General features: G+C 39.8%; 1 protein-coding gene across 13 annotated transcripts in view; it reads left to right on the top strand.

Moving 5' to 3' along the window:
• The first annotated feature begins 524 nt into the window (after nucleotides 1–524).
• Nucleotides 525–20,595, top strand: part of Cask (calcium/calmodulin dependent serine protein kinase) — a 352,639-nt gene continuing 332,568 nt past the window's right edge. For 8 of the 13 annotated variants that reach the window (XM_057758918.1, XM_057758916.1, XM_057758917.1 and 5 more), the window contains exon 1: nucleotides 525–1,267. In XM_057758918.1, coding sequence (XP_057614901.1) covers nucleotides 1,209–1,267 — 59 coding nt within the window. In that variant the 5' untranslated portion in view covers nucleotides 525–1,208. The remainder of the gene's footprint in view (nucleotides 1,268–20,595) is intronic. The other 5 variants (XM_057758926.1, XM_057758919.1, XM_057758923.1 and 2 more) reach the window with 2 other exon arrangements.

Here is a 20,595-nt window from a genome sequence, read left to right as displayed (position 1 = left end):
GCACTAAAAGCATCCGCCGCCAAGTGCGGTCTTGAGTGACAATCTCTCTCCACCTCCTCTCTGGCTTTTCCATTCATTAGAACCCTTTCCCTGCGTTTTTCCCAGCCAAAAACTGGGACCGGCTTCCTGAGGTTACAAAAGAAGGGGAAAGCTGCCAGAGTACTGAGCACGCCGTCCCAAAAAACGTGCAAACTGCTGTGAACCTTTTGTCCCCAGCCCCTTTTCTCCACTTGGTCGCAGCCTGGGAATAGAAGCGACGACCTCCACCAGCCCCACCTCAGCAGCTGCAACCCGTGGAGCTCCGCCAGCCGACCCCCAGCGCCCTCTAGATTCCCCGCGCCCGCCGGTTCTCCGTGACGTTGCGGGCTTTGCGCGCAGGCGCCACTGGGAGCGCTCGCCTCTCCCCCGCCCCCCCTCCCGGTCCCCCGCCTTCTTCCGTGGTCCCCGCCTCCCAAAGGGCTGGAGTGGGCGGGGCCTTCGGGTCTAGCAGCCGGCGGGCCGAAAGGGAGGAGGGTTAGCGTGCGCGAGGCGGGAGCTCCAGGCTTGGGAGCCGGGCGGCAGCTGAAGCTAAGGGGTGGAGCTGAAGGCAGCGGTCGCGGCTCCCGCCCGCACTGAACACTCATTCCGTGAAGCCCCCTCCCACACTCGGGCGGGCGGCGGCGGCGGCGGGAGGAGGAGAAGGAGGAGGGAACGTCTTTGCCGCCGCCTCCTGGTCCCCAGCGCCGAGCAGCCGCCACCACCTCCCTTCGCGACGATCCTCCCTCCGTGGTGCTGTCGCGGCCCCCCCTGTAGCCCGAGCTGCCCCGCGCCGCGCCGGAGCCGGTCTCGGGCAGAGGGAGCGGTCGCGGTCTCGCGGCCCGCGCGGGCTGACGAGCGGAGAGTGCAGCGGTGCCTCGCGGGTCCCAGAGGGTCCGCACGCCCGGCAGCGCGAGCGACAGCGCCAAGAGCAGCGGGCGGGCGGGCGGCGCCGGGCCCGGGCCGCCCTCGCTCCCACGCCCCGGCCCCGCCGCCCGCGCCGGGACGGCAGCCGGCAGAGGAGAGGCGCTGCAGTCTCCGGGCCTCGCCGCCCCAGTTGAGCTTCCTCGGCACTCAGGGCTTGAGAGTCCTGTGGAGAGGACGCGATCCCGGAGCCCGGGCACTGAGCTCTTGGGCGCCCCCAACCCAGGTTTCAGAACCCTCCACGCTGCGGCCACTGTCCCCTCCGGACCATGGCCGACGACGACGTGCTGTTCGAGGATGTGTACGAGCTGTGCGAGGTGATCGGCAAGTGAGTCTCAACGCGAGGGAGCGGGAGTGTGGAAAAATGCATTTCAGCGATGCCCGGGGCCTCCCGCACCCGCTCCGGGCCTGCCCCCTGCCCTCTCTCCCTCTCCTTTGCCTTCCTTGTCCTCTTCACCCTGTAGTATTTATAGACGTGTACCTGGATCTCCTGCCAGGAGAGGGTCTGGGGGCTCTCAGCGACCCGTGGAGACCAGCGAGCCCGGGTCGGCCACCCCATAAGGCGTGGGGCGGGCTCCCTGCATTTTATCTGACGGTTATACAGGGACGTGGCAGGACCGATTTTATAGTTGCTTACTGGGAACAGTTGGGGTTATTGTTACCTTTCCTGTACCTTAGACCTTTTACGAAAAGAGCAGCCTGCATTTTGTGTGCTTGTGTGGAGAGAGCGAGAGAGTGCGTCCAGGGTTTTTAATTGTGGGGTGTGTGTCTATTGTGCCAGGATATTAGACAGATGCCTTTGTGTTCACCCCGTGCCCGGATTTAAGAGGGTCATTGAAGACGGGTGCGTCCAGTTTCAGCAATTTCTTCACCTGCCTTAGACGAACGTAGAAAGAGTTAGGGGCACCCAAATTTTTAATGCCTCGTTATGCAATGACTGTACAATCAGTGCTCGAGGCTCCCTTCCACTGTTGTTGGGATGGTGGTTAGCGTGGTAGAGCCGTCTGCTTTGAGTCACCGGGCTGGTCTAGAATATAGAACTGACAGTCCAAATGCTCATCCTTTCATCTGGGTTGTATAATTACACCAGGGAAAAGCAGGGAATCAGATTAATCACAGTACTGATTGAGAATTAAATCTGCAGTTCCTCATCTAATTGTCCAGTCCTGAAATCTGTTTTGAATTGTTTCCTTTTCATTCTTGTCAAACAGTATTCCAAGTGCACAATCCTGCTAATTTGCTTGTGAGGGAAATGCTGGCAATCTGAAGTTGATTTCCCAGCTCAGCGTGTATTCTGTGGCTTTGGAAGTTGAGATAAGATTTAAGAGCAATTTTTGCTTATTTAATAGTGCTCGTTAGATAGCTAGTATCGGAATATTTTACCTCTTTTTGGAAGCGGTGCTTTATTGTCTATTTTAAGGTCCACAGTTAGGAAATGAAACCAAGACAGAGCAGTTGGCTCTACCTCTTTTAAGTTGTCTGCAGTATACTCAGTTTCAATTTTTTGAGTGCTGATAACTCATTTTTTCCTCTATATTGAGGTATTACATTGCTGCTCACACGGTGAAACTGTGGATAGAGCTTGCTACCTTCTTTCCTTAGATCCATATGCTTCGAGGACGCATTCCTCCTTGCCCCATTGTTCAGTGACCAGCCTGTCTGTCAGGAGGAAGATGTCCAAATGTGTCTGTCTGCTAGAGCCGTGGATGTGCCCGAGAGCAGCAGCGCTGCCCAAAGCTATTTAATGAGAGCCACGTGTCATTTATAATTTTCAAGTAACCGCATTAGAAAGATTTCAAACAAAAAGGTGCAATTAATTTTAGCAATGTTTATTTAATACATTACCTCTAAATTAGTGATTTCAGCATGAATTTTTTTTGCAATACTGTGCATCTTTTCATACTAAGTCTTTGAAATCCAATGTGTGTTTTATACTAACAGCACATCTCAATTTTGACGCTAAGCTAAATTTTTCACCAGAAGTACTTGATCTGTATTTAGGTCTCATAAAATTTGCATGTACAAAAGTAGATTCAGATACTTAAATTGTTCCAAACATACATAAAAGTTTTCCAGTAACTGAATTAACTATTTCTAAATTTTAATCAATTAAGCAGAATGCAAAATTTATTGCCTCGGTTGGATTAGCCACATTTCAAGTGCTTACTAGCCACATCAACTACCACATCTCTAGAGAAAAAATATCAGAAATCGCCTTCATTTCTTCAGTGTTAGAGCACACAAAGAAGGTAAATGAGATGTTTCTCAAAAACACCCAGATGACCATGTGTGAGTGAGTGATATTGATTGTATCTTAGTTATGGCTGTTGTGAGTCTGCAGTTGATCACTGGAAAGTGTGGAATTAAGATGCTTACATATATTATGATCTTGGAAAATAGCCGTCATTAAATCAATTTTGGTGACTGTTTTTCATTCCTTCAGGTATGAAAGGATGACAGTGTGATCCCTTTGGATTTTGAAAAGTGGTCACCTTCGTGTTAGCTGAAGTGAAATTGATCACAATATTTTAGAAGACGCCCTGGCAGAATTCTGTTTTGAGATGCTAGGTAGTCAGTGGCTGCCTGCATGTCTGTGAACTGTGAAATTTTATTCCTATTCTACAAAATCTGACTTGGTTGATGTCATTTATAAAATGTCATTTCTTGAAATAATGAATCCTAGGTAGCCTCAGTGTTAAAGAATGTAATGATGGTGGTCCTCACCCTGGCAAAGGTTGAAGGTTTCTCTAGTAAATTTGTGTCACTATATATTGATCCTGAATTTGAAATTCGTTTCAGATTTTTTTTTTATTGCCGGGGTCTTGACAGCATACATTTAAACTCAGAATTTGTTCAATTATGAGCTTAAACAGAAAGGCCTCATCATTCATCCTGAAAATCCTTTTAATTTCTACCCAGACTCCACTGAATTTTGATTCTCTTTCATAGCAAATTAGTACCACAAATTGTGTTTACACCACAATGTCTTAATAGTTTTTAAATTTCACTGAGGCTCTTTAAAATAGATTTCGGTTTTCAAGACATATTGGCCACCCACTCACTCCTCTGCTTACCCATCCACCTACTCATCCATCCTTTATGAGCTAGGCATTATTGGTGGTGTGAAGGAAGTTTCCAGTTTATTTATTTATTTGTTTGTTTGTTTATTGAGATAGGGTCTCACTACTGTAGCTCTGGCTGGCTTGGAGCTTGTTATGTAGTTCGAACTGATCTTAAACTCACAGAGAGATCTTCAGAGTGCTGGGAATAAAGGTGTGTGTTGCCACACCTGGCTTTAATTCCCGATGTAATTTAGACCCCCTTAGGTGTCTTTTTCTTGGTTAAGGAGGTTTGAAGGGAGATGCTATTTGAAATAGATTTTCTTTGTAGTTGTTGCAACCTTTACTCTTGCTAAAGCTATCTTTGAAAGAATCTTATCATCAAGGTGCCATTTCTTTTTAAAAAATTAAAAACCCCTCCTTTTTGAAAATTGCAGAAACTCTTCAGTGCCCCTTATTTCCATAACATTTTTCATGTGGCATCTTTCAAGTTATTGAAGTAAATTCAGTTATAGTCCCAAACTTCCTTTTTTTGTTTGGTTTTGTTTTTGAGACAGGGTCTTACAGTGTCTAGCCCAGGCTGGCTTGGAACTTGATTTGTAGATCAGGCTGGTCTCAAACTCATAGGTATCTACCTGCCTCTGTGTCCTACATGCTGGGATTAATTGTCCAGTACCACCACACCCATCTAGTCCCCAGACTTCTTGTCCTAACAAATGTAGCAATTACTGGAAAGAAAAGGTATTATGCAAATACAAGTTAATGACTAATTTGTGTCATAACTACTTACTGTCCCTTTTGTAGATTTATAGTTTTATAGATAAATGTAAAATCAGTATTAGTATGTGAAAGAAGTTTTAAAACAGTTCATTTAAATTAAAACATAAAAAACACACCATCTTTCTGTCACAAGCAGTGTCTTTGAAAGAGGATCACACAATGTACAATTTTTAACTTGTGTAGGATGAATATTTGTCTTGAATTTTAGGATTTAGGTAACCTGTGACTTGTGACTCTCCTGCTCTGCTAAGACATAGACTAAAACTGGAATGATGCGGCATGACCCTCGCGCGAGGATGGCACGCCAGTTCGCCAGGCATGCTGTATTTTCTTTCACCCCAAGAGCACTTATCATATTTAATTACAGTTACTTATTTATGCTCTCTCTACCTAGCTAATAGGTAGCTTCTTGAAGGCAGGGAAATATATAACATGCATCTTTCTCCATTGCTAAACACACTGCCTGCAATGTAATAGTCACTCATTAGCTGTGGAATAAATTGAGTAGTTTTAATAAAATCTCATTAAAAGACAAAAAGTATATTTATCAGCCTTGGAGTAATTGCCCCAAAAGGCTGAATTAGATTAAAGTCAGGGGAGCTGTGGAAACGGTCATTGCAGGCCCTTGACAGAGCAGTGCAAGGCGCAATCTCGGGGACATGTTAGGTATTTTTTAAACTAAATAAATCTTGTGTGAAGAGTCACTGTTTTAAAAATTAGCTGATATATGTAGTTTTCTGGGACTAACTTTTCAGAGAATTAAAATTTTTACAGAGAAGAGTAAATATGTTTTGTAATGCATTTCAGCTATCAGGCCAAAACATGGATTTTTGTGTTCTATGCATTCATGTCTCTAAGGCTGTTGTGGAAGAATTTAGTTTCAGCCTGTGTTTGGCTTTGGTTTCACGGGCCTTTTAAGATTCACATTGATTTATGACACTCATCTAACACTAACATGGTGATTGTCTGATGTTTAGAACAACACAGAACAAGGATTGCTTCAATAACCATAGATGATAGTTTTCTACTACAATGGCTTAATTTAATAAGAAATTCATTAGGTTTGTATGGATTGCTTGCACACACATTTGATTAAAAGAGAATGGTTAAGTTACTTGCATACTTTAAGTTCTGTACCTGTGACTACAATAATGCAATTTGGCAGAGAATTGAGTTAAATGCAATCTTATGTAAATAGTGGGATATATACACACACACACACACACACACACATACACACAAACATAAACATACATACAGGGAAAAATCACCTTTACTGATTTGTCTTAATTACTCTGAATTCTCATTTATTTTCTCAGTGTTTTGGAATTCTAGTACCTCAGAGGGAATTTTACATTATGCAGAAGGATCTTCCTGAAAATTTAAGTGGACACTGTACATAAACTAGTTTTAAATGTTAGGAAAAGGTCACGTGTAAGTTTGAATGATTTTAAAAAACTTTCCAAAGCAAGCAGTGTTACATGAAAAAAGAACATGGTCACAGCAATACCCTTGTAGTAAGGCAAATGAAACCCACAGTCAGTCACCAGCTACATTTCTAAGAATCTAGATAATTCCCACACTTGGGATTCAGCTGCCCTCCTGCAGAAGACAGCCTACAGAATTTTGGAACAAGGTCCTTTCCTGAGCAGTGGATTCTGGGGCCTTCTGGGAGGAAGTGAGCTCTTTAGTTACTTGTCTGTGTACGTATCTCTTTAGTAGATTTTTACCAATTGCTTTTGGAGTTGTCATTTGTTTCATGTGGACTCCCTTAACTTCCATGATGGTGACGATACTTGCTGTACAGTTTGATATGTGCAGTTCACCTTCCATTTTCCTCTTGTATATATAAGCTTTATTCAATGGGCTGTATTTCTAAATTCCCTTAAATTGTGTTCTTAGATATTTTCTTTATATTGAAAGTTTCCGCATCTCTATAGCTATGATCAGTAAAATATAAAATAGGTATACCAACATTGCTTTGAGATGGTGCTTGAATGGGTGTCTTTTTGTAAATGTTTCATGTTTAACTGTGTTTAAAGGAACTTTGATGCAATAAGTTTTAAAATAAAAAAATGTTTTATAACCTAATGACTACTTGGCAAAGGACATTGACTCACCTTTCTAATAGTAGGCATTTTATATGTATCATCTCATTTAATTTTAACCCTTCTACAGAGAAGATTGAGCGCAAGAGGTGGTGTGGAGTGATCTGGCCAAGATCACATGGGATTCTCTCTGCTTCTAAAGATTGTTCCTTTTGACCACATTCTACTGGTGATTCTGGTTGTGATTAAGACTGCATTGGACTCTTTAAAATAAGACTAATTTTCATTTTTAAAATTTACTACTATAAAAGATGATCTCTTTTCTTTCCAGTTACGTTTCTCATCTCTTTGGTGACATATACTACTGCTTCTTTGTTGCTTCTTTTTTCTCTTGCTCTATGACAGTGCTTCTCAACCCATGGTCATGACCCCTTTGGGGGTTGAATGACCTTTCATAGGGGTTGCATATTAGCTATCCTGCATTCAGATACTTGCATTATGATTCATACAGTAGCAAAATTATAATTATGAAGTAGCAATGAAAATAATTTATGGTTAGGGGTCACCATAACATGAGGAACTGTATTAAAGGGTGACAGCATTAGGAAGGTTGAGAACCACTGCTCTATGATGAAATAATATTTACCAAACTAACTGATAAATCTATGCATTACTTAGCAGAGGAAGTAAGGAATCTTGACCATCTGTCTTAAAATACAATTTTTTTTTTTTTTTTTTTTTGGTTTTTCGAGACAAGGTTTCTCTGTAGCTTTGGTGCCCGTCCCGGAACTAGCTCTTGTAGACCAGGCTGGCCTCGAACTCCCAGAGATCCGCCTGCCTCTGCCTCCCGAGTGCTGGGATTAAAGGCGTGCACCACCACCCCCCAGCTAAATACAATTGGTTTTGAAGTGTTTTCCATCCCTTTTACTTCAAGTGCTTTTTTCCAGACTGATTACTCTACATTTCTAAGTTAGAAGTAGTGAGGTTTGCGGAGAGAGGTATTTGTTGGAGGGTAGGGTGGGGTGAATTCTTATGTCCTGTGATTAAAAACTGAATTGTATTTTCATTTTGAAAACCATGTCCTAAACTGTAGCTTCTCAGCTGGTTACCAATATTGTTCAATTAAGTAGTCAAAAGACTAGTTTTGTCCAGGTACCACTGTAGAGCAAGTACCTGTTACCAGCTACCAAGCTGATAAGATATTCTGCTTTCCCATTTGGGGACTTATATTTTTAGTTGTAAATTTATAATACAGATTTCTTTTTCACCATATTTCTGTTTTATAGATTTTTGATTACTGGCTTTTAATTAAAATAATTTGATTTTCCAAAAATGATATTTCCGTTCTCTTGCTTGTATATGACCATGAATTATATGGAAATTTTTCATTGCGTGACAAAATAAATATTTGATCCTTTAAATTTTATCTTAATTTCTTGGTATTTATCACACCAATGCTGTTTTCTGAAATTATTCCACTATAGAGATCTTAATTCCTTCTAGTGTCAAAGATTCTTGACCGTGGATAGCGCTAGTGTACGGTTCCTCCTCTCCTTTGTCATCCTCTTTCCCTCACCTTTCAAATTTGTTCATTAGCTCTTTAAATTGTCCATTTATTCACAATAGAAAATGGTTATTTAATTGTACTTAAATCGATATATTTTTTTTATCTAAGGATACATTTAATTTCAGCTTCTTGTGTTCTGTTATTGGTTTCCTGTACATCTTTTTAAAAACCAAATTTTATATTTCTTTTAGTGTATTTTTTGGCTTTATATCATTATTGTGACTATTTTAATCATGTACAGTGAATAATTCATACTTATCCTCCTTCCCTCCATTCTTTTTCTCTCTCCCCTGTGGTTTATTCTCCAAAATATACTATATTGCAGCCAGGCAGTGGTGGCGCATGCCTTTAATCCCAGCACTCGGGAGGCAGAGGTAGGCGGATCTCTGTGAGTTCGAGGCCAGCCTGGTCTAGTAGAGCTAGTTCCAGGACAGGAACCAAAAGCTAGGGAGAAACCCTGTCTCGAAAATCCAATATAAATATATATATAATATTGCTAGGCAAGGGGAGGCACACCTATAATTCTAGCACTTGAGAAATAGAGATAGGAAGAATAGGAGTTCAAGGCTAGCCTCAGCTACATAATGAATTTGAGGTCAACCTGGACTGCATGTTTCAAAATAAGCAATAATCTCTCTCACACACACAATGATGAATATGTACTTTGGTGTATGTCAGCCTAAGATGGGATTGTTGTCATTTGTGCTGGTTAGTTTTTGTCACCGTGACACCCACTAGAGTTATCTGGAAAGAGGGAATGTCAACTAATGAATGCCTTCATTAGAGTGGCCTGTAGGACTCTTTAGGGTACTTTCTTGATTAATGATTGATGTAGGAGGGCTTTGTCCAAGTGGGTGGTGCTATTCCTAGCAGGTGGTCTTGGGTTGTATAAGAAAGCAGGCTGAGCAAGCCAGTAAGCAGCTAAAAGACACTAAATGCTCTTGAATTAGTCTTTAAAACTTTCTAAGTTATTAGAGTTCCTCTACTCCTAGGAAGGGTACTCTTTGAGTCTACAGATTTTCATAATTTATTTGTAAATCTGTCTAAGCTGTAGTTTTACACTGCTGTTAAAAGCTCCAAAGATTTTATTAAAAGAGAGTTTTGTATCACACTTTTGCATTTGGATATTTGGTAAAATTAATTAATTAATTGTTCATAATGTGAGATTTCATGCTGAGGAAAAGGAACATCTAGGACCCATGGTGAGATGATTCAGAGGGTAAAGGCACTTGCTACTAAGCCTGACCTTGTGAGTTTGCTTCCTGCTGGGACTCACGTGGTAGAAGGAGAGAACCAATTCCTGCAAGTTGTTCTCTGGTGTGTGTACATATATACATACAATACAGATTATGGTACATTTTTAAAATAAAATGAAAATCCTAGAATAAATATTTTAAAAATAGCTGTATACAACAAGATTTGTTAAACTTATAATGTAATAGTTTCCCAAATTTTGTTTTGACAGCAATTTCCATATCTTAACTGAGGACAAATGAGACAGAAAGACCTCAAAATTGTAGTCTGTGAAAGATTGGGCACTGACTGTAGATTACCTAAATGCATACCCTGTAAGAATGATCTTCATGCTGGAAGAGGGTGGTCTACTTAGATCATGACTTTGGAAATAGGCTGGCTTCAGAGGTCACTTAAAGGTACCTTTTCCATGATTTTGGACCAGTGTTATTTTTATTGCATCGTTTAGGTTAGAAGTTTTTCTGACTTTCCCTTTCTCCTTTAACTCATTAGTTTAAAAGGAGAATTGTCTGACTTTATTTGTATATGAATAACTTCCTGTATTCTACTTAGGCTTAATATCATCTTAATTAGGCTTTAGTTCTATCAGTATAATATGACATTAAATTTGAGATTATCTTTTTTTTTTTGAAACAGGATCTCAACTATGTAGACCAGACTGGCCTCACTCACCAACATCCATATACCTCTGCTTCCTTACTTTTATGAGTAGCCAGGTGAGTGCTGGGAACCGAACCAGGGTCCTCTGGAGGAGTAGCATGCATCATTAACTACCTGGCCATCACACCAGCATGATTATCTTTTAATATTTTCTTTTAAGTTAAATTAGATGTTTGTAAAACAAGCAAAAAACTTCTTTTCACTGAGAACATTCTTAAGTATATTTCACATGAATTTGGAAAAATCATACTATTCAGATAACAGGTCAGATTGAGAATATATTTAGCTCACACTCTAATCAGTGTATTTTAAAGGCATGCTAAGATGTGGGGAAAAACTTTATTAATTATATATGTTGTAAGCTGTGCTTTTTTTTTTCTTAAAAAGATTTCTCACAATGGCTTCATCTACAAAACACGAACCTGAGACTGAGGGAACATTGAAGAAGGGGTGAAAAGATTCTAAGAGCCAGAGATAAGTGAAATTGTGTCTCCTAGTAATATCAGAAGCCATACTCATAAGTCTCACCAAAATAACTGCCCAAATGTTAGTTAACAAGGATGTCACCAGTAAGCATGCCAGACTGGATGGAGAGAAGCCCAAGAGGCCTCAACCCTACACAAAGAGCTACAGACAGTTGAGAAAAGCTAGGAGTGAGAGAGGTAGACCTCCCCAGGGAAGATCACACCAATTGGTTGTCCTATGCCAAACAGCCCCCAAAACACACATACTGATAGCATTATACAAACTGAAGAGGTTATATTTAGAAATATGCCTATGTATATGTTATATATGTGTGTATACATATACTACATGTATATACATATATAGAAATGTATAGAATATAAATAACACACACACACATATATATACATACATGCATACAATAATAATTAGTGAAAAAAGAGGCCATGAATTTGAAGGAGAGTGGGGAGAAGTATATGGGAGGTTTTAGAGGGAGGAAATAGAATGGAGAAATGTCGTAATTATAGTCTCAAACATTTTTTAAGGAGATTTCTCTCATGGCAATTAAACTGATCTGTGTAAACATCTATTCATGTGAAAATGCTTTGTTATCATCATTGCAAAAAAAGCCTGGAAATCTGAAGAGGGAGCATTCAAGGCTTGCTGTTACACCTTTTAGTTTCTCGACAATATTTCTTCCATGGTTGAGTGTTCCCATTATACTGCTGGATCATGCTTCATAGTCTGTGACGTGTAAGCAAGCTCAGTGGGCTTTAGTTGACATCTGGAATCTCAGGCTTCTTGGTTAGACTTACCCTAATAGCTTTAGTATGAGGCTTACAAATATGAATGTGGACTTGATGGTCTCATTAGCACATCCCCTTCATTTCCAGATTCATTTCTAGACATAGAGAACTGTAAATTGGATTTTTAAGAAGTGCAGTTTAGTAATTGTCAGTCCAGGCGTGATGACTCATTCCTGCAATTCCAGCATTTGGGAGGCTGAGACAAGAGGATTATTGTAAATTCAAGGCCAGACTGGGTTACAGAGTGAGAACTCTTTTAAAATACACTCTCCAAAAGAGACCAAGAGAAGTAAGTATTCTAAACAAACTTTATTTCTAGAATTATTTGTTTGTTTGTTTGGCAGAGTCTCCATGACTGGCCTGGAGCTCACTATGTAGACCAGGCAGGCCTCAGGCTCACAGAGATTCTTCTCCCTCAGCTTCCTGTGCACTGAAAAGGCATAAGCCACCCTGCCTGTTGGAAAATTATTAAAAAATAGTTCAGAGAGACATCAGTATTTGAATTATTTTCTATTTCTTCATCTCATAAAAGAAGAACGGGGAGCTGGAGTGATGACTCAGCAGTGAAGAGAGCTTGCTGCTCTTGCAGAGGTCCCAGATTCTGTTCCCAGCACCCATGTTGGGCGTCTCACAAGTGTCTCTAACTCCAGCTCCAGGGGATCCAGTGCTATCGTTTGGTGTCTGTGAGTAACTGCATGCACATGGCATACATGTGTACACACACACACACACACACACACACACACAGGCTCATAAAATAAAACAAAAGCAAATCCACCCTTTTAAAAAGGGATGGTAATGACTGGCATTGCTTGTTTTATGTGATTTTTGGGGGTAGGAGTGAGACAGGGTTTCTCTGTAGCTTTGGAGCCTGTCCTGGAACTTACTCTGTAGACCAGGCTGGCAGAGGACAACATGAATGATTTTGTTTTTTCCATCCATCTTGTTGGTCTCAGAGATCCAACCCAAATTGTAAGACTTGTGTAGTGAGTGCCTTTCCAACATCTTGCTGGGCCCTGCCTTTGCCTTTAAACTGGTTTAGTGTTATCTTTATGAGTCTTACTTAATATGCTTTGCCTCTTAGGTAGGACTTAGAACACATTAGGTCAAAATGTTGACTGTCTGAAGGCCAAGTATGTTTATTTTACTGATGGAGCAATAATAAATTTACACTGAAGTCAAAGGAAAGAAAAATAATCTGAATTAGCATGTTGCCCCCTTTTCCCTTAAATTGTAAAATTTTAGTTGAACTTTCAAATTTGGAAGTTCACATAAAAAACATTTGTGTCCAATCAGATATGAACTTAGACTCTTCAACATCTGGTTAGCCTGTAAGGAACAATTTAAGCATTCTAGGAATGTGTTGGAAATGCAGATTTAGGGCCTCCCCTTGACCCTTAGATCAGAAGTTAGGGGAATAGAATACCACTATCACTGTTTTAACAAACCCTCCAAGAATTCTGATTCACACCAAATTTTGAGAACTATCCCCTTAGAATTCTGGATTAGTAAGTGATGGTCTATATCCTAAATTGGTCACTACCTATTTAGTGTCTACAGATGCTTTTTATGCTATAGGCATAGTTGAGTAGTTATGCAGAACCAGTTGTGTGGAGCCTCAACTATTTGTTACTTGGCCCTGTAAATAAAAAAGCTCATTGATCTCTGCTTGAGGTGAAGTCTTATAATTGTTTTCTTGTAAGTAGTTATTTATTAGGTAAATACCCATTTCCGCCTTTACACATGACCTTCATTTTTCTACAAGCCCATTCCTCTCTCTAATATCAACTTATTAACTCAGTTACTAATGTTCTACATTGCCCTTTTTGTGCTCAGTAATAGTACTAACTGTTTAATAATGCTATGACCCTTTCTCACTGATTCCATGCTCGTGTGTCCTCAGTATATTCTAGTGTAATCTAACTTAATCACCTATTGTAATCTTCATTTCTCTCTATTCTTACTGCCTTATTTATTTCCTCAGGACAAATCCCACTTTGTGACCACTATGCTTAGGAATGTGTGTGAGCTGATTGCTGTGCCTGGAGTACTGTTACCCTTGTCCTGTAGTGCTGTAATTGCTTGCACTTCACCAGAACAATTTGAACATATAGTTATCAAGTGTCTTGGGTAATCTTTGAGCATTTCCTGGGAGAGTTATTGTTAGCATTTGCACATCCAACCAAGGATAGCTGCTCATGTTCATAGCTGGGGTGCCATTCAAAACTCCTGACGTTTCTTTTGTACTTGCTCTAAGTTGGTAAGGTGAGTGGTGGTCAACCTCACATAAAATGCACTACTGTTTGGACTGGGCTACTTGTGGCTCCTCACATCACTGAAGGAAAACCAATGGTTTTCTTTTGGAAAAAAAAAAAGGCCATTCCATAGTCTCCTGCTTTCTAGTATCAAAAACCAGAAAAAGTGGTTTTGTTGCAGATGTGATTCCTTGCTTGTATTTCTTTTCCTTCTGTGACTGATGTTTTAAGTTGGAAAACAGATCTTAACTAAGTGATTCTGAACTACCTTACTTGCGAATTTGTTTTGGTTCATGATTTATCCCAGACATGGAAAGAAGTCAATGAGTTTCAGACTGCACATGCCTGAATTAGCCTTTTCCAACCAACTTAATTCATATCCTTTGCCCTGCTTACTCATCCCAGTGGTGAGATACAAAGACACAGACAAAGGCAAGTACACAAAATGTGGTCATTCCGGTCTATTGCCCAGGGCAGCCTGACTGTCAGATAATTTGAGTTTTACAGTTTCCTCAAAATAGTGTTGGAAATGAAGAATTTTTAAAGTTATTTATGGTGATGACTAAAATGTGAACTCTTTAAAAGAAGATAGTGTTATATTCCCAGACAGTATAATCCGCCACAGGAGTCATCTCAACAGCCCCATCCTTTCTGTGTTAGCTGCGTGAGATAGAGGTCAGGAGTGGGCGATGATAGAAGTTTCGTAAATCACACAATAGTTTAGGTAAGATCTGGTGGTTTGTGCTCTGTTGTCTTGTCCTTGCGTGCAGAGGTGTTTGGGACAGCCCCACAGATTTGGAGGTAAGCTTCAATAATTTTCCTCACTTCCTTGGCAGCCAGTTAGGCTTGGCAGCTGAGTGTTTCATTCAGAGAAGCAACTGCTGGAGATAAATTCTGCCGAATGTGGAGTTTGAACCATTTTCAAGAACCATTTTCAAGGCTATAATGTTCAGGTTCAAAATTTCTTAGTAAGCAGAAAATGTTATTTAAGAATAATTATGCTTCAGTATCAGATTCAGCTTCTTCTGAATAGACATTGCACCCAAGTTTCTAGGTAACAAGGCTGTTTGCTTTTAGTACTAATTTAGTACTAATGCTTTCCTGTTTCAAAAGCAGAAATTTGAAGTCTCACAGTGCCTCTTTGAACACATTAGTAAGCGTAGAATTATATTGGAGATATTGAGCATAATGGTATAATCTTATTTAGTACTAATAGCTAATTAGTTTCCCTAGTTTTTTCAAAGCATTAAACTTTATACTAGGTACAACCTTTTTCTAGATTTTGCATTGATTCACCTTCTCTCCTTGCTGGATTATTAATTGTTCCACTAGTAGCAGCAAGTACAGTGATTCTCAACCTTCCTAATGCTGCGACCCTTTAATATAGTTACTGAATGTTGTGGTGACCCCAACCATAAAATTATTTTCATTGCTACTTCATAACTGTAATTTTGCTACTTTTATGTATCATATTGTAAATATCTGTGTTTTCTGTTGGTCTTAGGCGACCCCTGTGAAAGGGCCCTTTGGCCCCCAAAGGGGTTGCAATCCACAGATTGAGAACTGCTGACCTAGTGCACTCCATGAGGATAGAACTGACTTTCAGTCAATTAGCTAACCCCACCTGATCTTGAGCAAAGGTAGGTAATATGGTAGCTGCTAGGATGCAGCTATTTCAGGTTAGTCATTATTAAATAAAACTCACTAACCTGTCCTTCCTCCAGAAAAGATTTCTAAATCATCAGTGAACTCATGAAAAAGTGTACAACATTAATTAATTTCAAAGCATTGAAAAATGCAAATAAGAAACAAGAGTGACAAACGCTTTACACTTAGGATGGCTAGAACTAAAAGGATGGGTGACTGTGCTTACACAGGTGGCCCTAGTTAAACTAAATGAATCATAAAACCAAAAGTCGTGAATCTGGGAAAAGGGCTTAGAGGAAACGAGACAGGTTCACATGAATGGAAGGAAGGTAAAAGAGAGTGGGAGGGAAAAGTAACCAGAATGCCTTATATACATATGAAATTACCAAAGAACTTGCTTAATTGCTTGCAAAAGATGAATGATAGCAAGATTGTAGATTAGTGAGAATATAAAATAGTACAGCCACTGTGGAAAATATGCTGTCAGGTCTTTAAAAACTTACAGTTGCATATGACCCTGCAAATCCACTACTAGGTATCTAGCCAAAAGAAATAAAACTTATATTTACATGAAACTCATAAATAAATTATAAATATAAAATATTAATACTGACATTATTCAAAATGGTCAAAATGTACAAACAATCTGAGTGTTCATTGGTGAGTGAACAGTTAAGAAAATGGGGTAATTGCACACTGAAATATTATTTGACCATAAAAGGAGTGAAGCATGTGTATAATTTTCAACATAGATTCCCTCTAAAACTTACGCTAAGTGAAAGAAACCAGGCATAAAATATCACATGATATAATTTTCATTTCTATGAAATGTCCAGGATAAATAAGACTTTTGAGAGAGACATTAAATTAGTGGTTGTCAGGAGTTGTAGGGAGGGCAGGATGAAGAATAGCTATAACAGCATGGGATCTCTTCTGTGGTCTCTGGAATAGTACTTGCTCATCAGGGCACAGCTGAATATACTAAAGCCCGTCAAATTGTATACTTTAGAAGAGTAAATTTTAGGATTTATGAATAGCTCAATAAAATATGTTTTTTAAACAGTTTAGCTCCTTAGTCACATCAGCCACATTTCACATGCTCACTAACTTTATGTTGCTAGTGGCTACATGCTGGTAGCACAAATTTAGAACATTTTTGTCATCAAACAAAGTTTTGTTAGCTAGCACTGATCTAGAGGAACTGAGATTCTCAATTTGGAACCTCACAAAAAAAAAAAAAAAAAAGCAAAAGAAAAGCCGCTGTGTGTAAATCACCAAGAACCTGGAAGAGATTTGAGAAATGTTGTTGTAGGATACATTTAATTGGGGCTTGCTTACAGCTTAAGAGGTTTAGCCTATTATGATATGTTGGTGGAGAAGTACCAGAGAGTTACATCTAGCTGGAAGAAAATGATACTGGGCCTGGCTTGGGCTTCTGAACCTCAAAGCCCACCACCAGTGATAGACTCCCTCCAACAAGGCCACATTTCCTCTAACCCTTCTCTAGTACTGCCACTCCTTGATAACTAAGTATGCAAATCTATGAACCTATGGGGGCCATTCTTATTCAGAGCCCCACGGATGAACTTGGTGCTTGTCTAAGTCAACAGCTCTACTCTCTCTATTTACTAGGTTATCATAGATGAGGGTGGTCTTAGGACACCACTTGTAAAGCAGTATGGTACTAATGTCTATTGCACCTCTTAGTAGCAGTGTCTTCCTTGACCATAGTGGTGAGTTACAAATGAAGCCTAATCTTGAGTGTGTTCAAACCAGCCACTTCTCTGGGTAATTTGGAGGTAACAGGGAAAGGGCACAAAGATAATTTCTGGCATCACAATTTCTGTATGATTCTGTCTCCTTATTATTTTCTATCTGATGAGTCATGATACTTTGTTTTATGTTTTTAGATAAAGTTTCTTTTAATTATATGATCATATTTACAATACCTAATTTAAAATCTCCTAAACCCTGGCTGGTGAGATGGTTGAGTGGATAAAAGTACATGCTGGCAAGCTTGATGACTTACAGATTCAATCCCTGGGACCCACATGGTGGAAGGAGATAACTAACTTCCTGGCGGACAAGAGGGCTCGGTGGGTAAAGGTGCTTGCTATCAAGTATAATGACCTGAATTTGAAGAACACACTCTCACAAGTTGTCTTCTGCATATGTGCATGTGCATGCACACACACAAACAAATATAAAAAAATTAAAAAGAGAACCGAGTCCTCCAGTTGTTGTCTTACCTCCACATACCTACTGTGGCATGTTCATATGTGCTTATATGCACATACTTGTAAAAAATTTAATAAAAATTAAAACATAAATTCTACTAAATTCAACAGTTGGGTCCCTTCCGGACCGATTTCTGTTGGCTACTATTTTCCTTCAGCAATTTTTCTCAATATGATGCTACTTTGAATAATATATTGTAGCAATTCTGTTATAAGCTTCCAAAGGTAGTAGTTATTCTTGTTTTCATTTGGTTCAGTGATTGTCTGGACTAGTTATGTAGTCTTTAGTAGTATGGAGTTACTGAAGTCTATGCTAGAGATTTTTTGTTGTTGTTAATTGGTTGAGTTTTGTTTTCTTAGAAAGTTTTGGCTTTATTTTAGACAGAATCTCTGTGGCCTGGGTTATCTTTACTATGTACCTGAGACTGAGCTCAAACTCAAAGTAGCACTCATGTCTTAGCCTCCTGAATGCTAGGATTAAAGGCATATGGCATCCTGCCTAGATGAGCATTTTCTTTTGTTTTCTTTAAATCCTTTGTTTTTAAAATCTGTCTTTCTAAGATTTTCCATTGGGTCAGGATAACTTAATGGGGAATCAATTATTGGCCAGTTTTCCTTAAACATTTTGAGCCAGTAAGCCTCACATCTTTTCTTAGGGAGAAATTGTATATGGAGTGGGGCATACATTTCACGTTCAGATAGTTTGAAAGTCTTTTTAGGGCCCGAAGAGATGAATCAGCAGTCAAGAGCTTGTACTTCTCTTACAGAGAACCTAAATTCAGTTCTCAGTATCCATGTCTGGCAGTGGTAGCACACAACCACCTGAAACTCCAGCTCCACACTATCCAAACCCTGTTCTGGACTCCTTAGGTGCTTGCACTAATTTGCACATAAACATACATATACATGAATTAAATAAAATCTTTAAACATCTCTTTGACTTGTAAACCAATGAGCCTAGTAGAATGCCCAGAGACAAAGCATACAACACCAGACGTCGTAGTTTTTACAAAGGCATCAAACATGAATTGGAAAAAAGCCTATACAATAAATGGTGCTGGCGGAAGAGTGAAATTAGATTCATATCTCTCTTGCATAAAAATCCAGTCAAACTGAATCAGAGATACTAATTTAAAACAGGAAACACTGTAGCTGCTAAAGGAAAACAAAGGGGGTACTTCAGAATGTAGGTACAGCGACACATTTCTAACTCTAACATCAATAACACAGGAAACAACTGTATAATTGCCAAGTGGAATTTCATGAAAATTAAGCTGCTGTGCAGTAAAAGAAACTAACAGCAGCTTTAACCATTAAGAAATACAAAGTGAAACTACTTTGAGATTCCATCCCACCCCATTGGCAACCCTCAAGCAAATGAATGAAAACAAATTCAGGTTAGGGTGTAGGAAAGGAACCCTTCTGTGTGATGGGAAGTGTAGGCTAATGCACCACCATAGAAATCAAGTAACCCAGCTATACCACTCCTGGGCATCTACCCAAAACATGCCAAATCCTACTACAGAGATACTTTCATATCCTTGTTTAGTAGTTCCTTTCACAATAGCAAAGAAATGAAATCAGTCTGGATATCTATCAACAGAAGATGGCAGAGAGAGAGAGAGAGAGAGAGAGAGAGAGAGAGAGAGAGAGAGAGAGAGAGAAATGGAGTTTTTATTCCATGATAAAGAAAAATATACTTGGGAGGAATTGGAAGATACTAAGTGAGGTAATGAAAGCTCAGAAAGACAAATGTGAATGTCCTCTGCCATATACAGATTCTAGTCTCTAGCTGTAAAATATGCATATCTAGGTGGGAGGGAGCATGGGCAAAGGCCAGGAAATTAGAAATGGGAATATGACTGGAAAAAAAGAGGCTCTACCAGTTATCACTAGTGGGCACAATTGAAGTGGAAGGGACAAATACTGGGAGAAAGTATGGTGAGAAAGGCAGACTGACAAGGGATGGTGGGTGAGCCAGCCAAAACCAAACATGCATGAAAACCCATTACTTTGTCAACTAATTCAAAAAAGAAATTAAAAATTACACGCACACACATGCACACATACACACGCCTACCTTTACTTCACTCAGAGTTTGTGCAGAGCCTCACAACCAGACAGCAGACATAGGTCTTTGGGACCCTCTCCAGTGCCTCTTGGACATGCACATAGCTCTGCACATATGCATTCTTCCTGGACCTCCAGAATCCATGAGTGTTTAATAAACCCTCTATTGTGTCATTGTGAAGATCTTCCATTTCCATGCTTGGCTGTGTCTCATTTGCCTCAAAGAAATAGTGCAGGGTTAAGCAGCTGTGGTTTTTGATTGTTCACTAATGATTACTATTCTTTTCAGCAGTGTCCCAACAATGGGGTTCAAAATTAGGTCAATTTCCTTCAGTGGCAGTGTCCACAAAGCTAGGAGACCACAGAGTTCTGGTATAGGATAGAAACAGCCCCATGTCTAATGCCACAGACCTGCTGATCTTACCTATCATCAGCAGGCAGAAGTCTCATGCCATTTTTTATCTCGCCCTTCCCCATAGGTTTACTCTGTATTTGTAATTTGATAGCTTTTCATTTAGTACAAGTATTTTCTCATGTTCTTGATAATTCATTATAAATAATTTCTGATGACTGTGTCATCTCATCATTTATTTGAATGCCTCACAATTTACTTGGTGATTCCCCTATTATTGTACTTTAGATAATTACTTGTTTAATTTGATTGACTTTCCCAATAGGCTCTAACCTCAGAAAGCCTGGAATTGTTTTACCATTTCACCCTCAGCATCTAACATAGTAATTTTTGTTTCCCCACTTTTTAAAATGTTACAGTTAGTACTTTCAGAAAGTATGTCTTGCTGCCAAAACT

The sequence above is a fragment of the Chionomys nivalis genome, chromosome X (assembly GCF_950005125.1).
Source record: "Chionomys nivalis chromosome X, mChiNiv1.1, whole genome shotgun sequence".
NCBI lineage: Eukaryota > Metazoa > Chordata > Mammalia > Rodentia > Cricetidae > Chionomys > Chionomys nivalis.
Note: the sequence above shows the minus strand (reverse complement) of the source record. Positions and strands in the feature narration are given on the sequence as shown.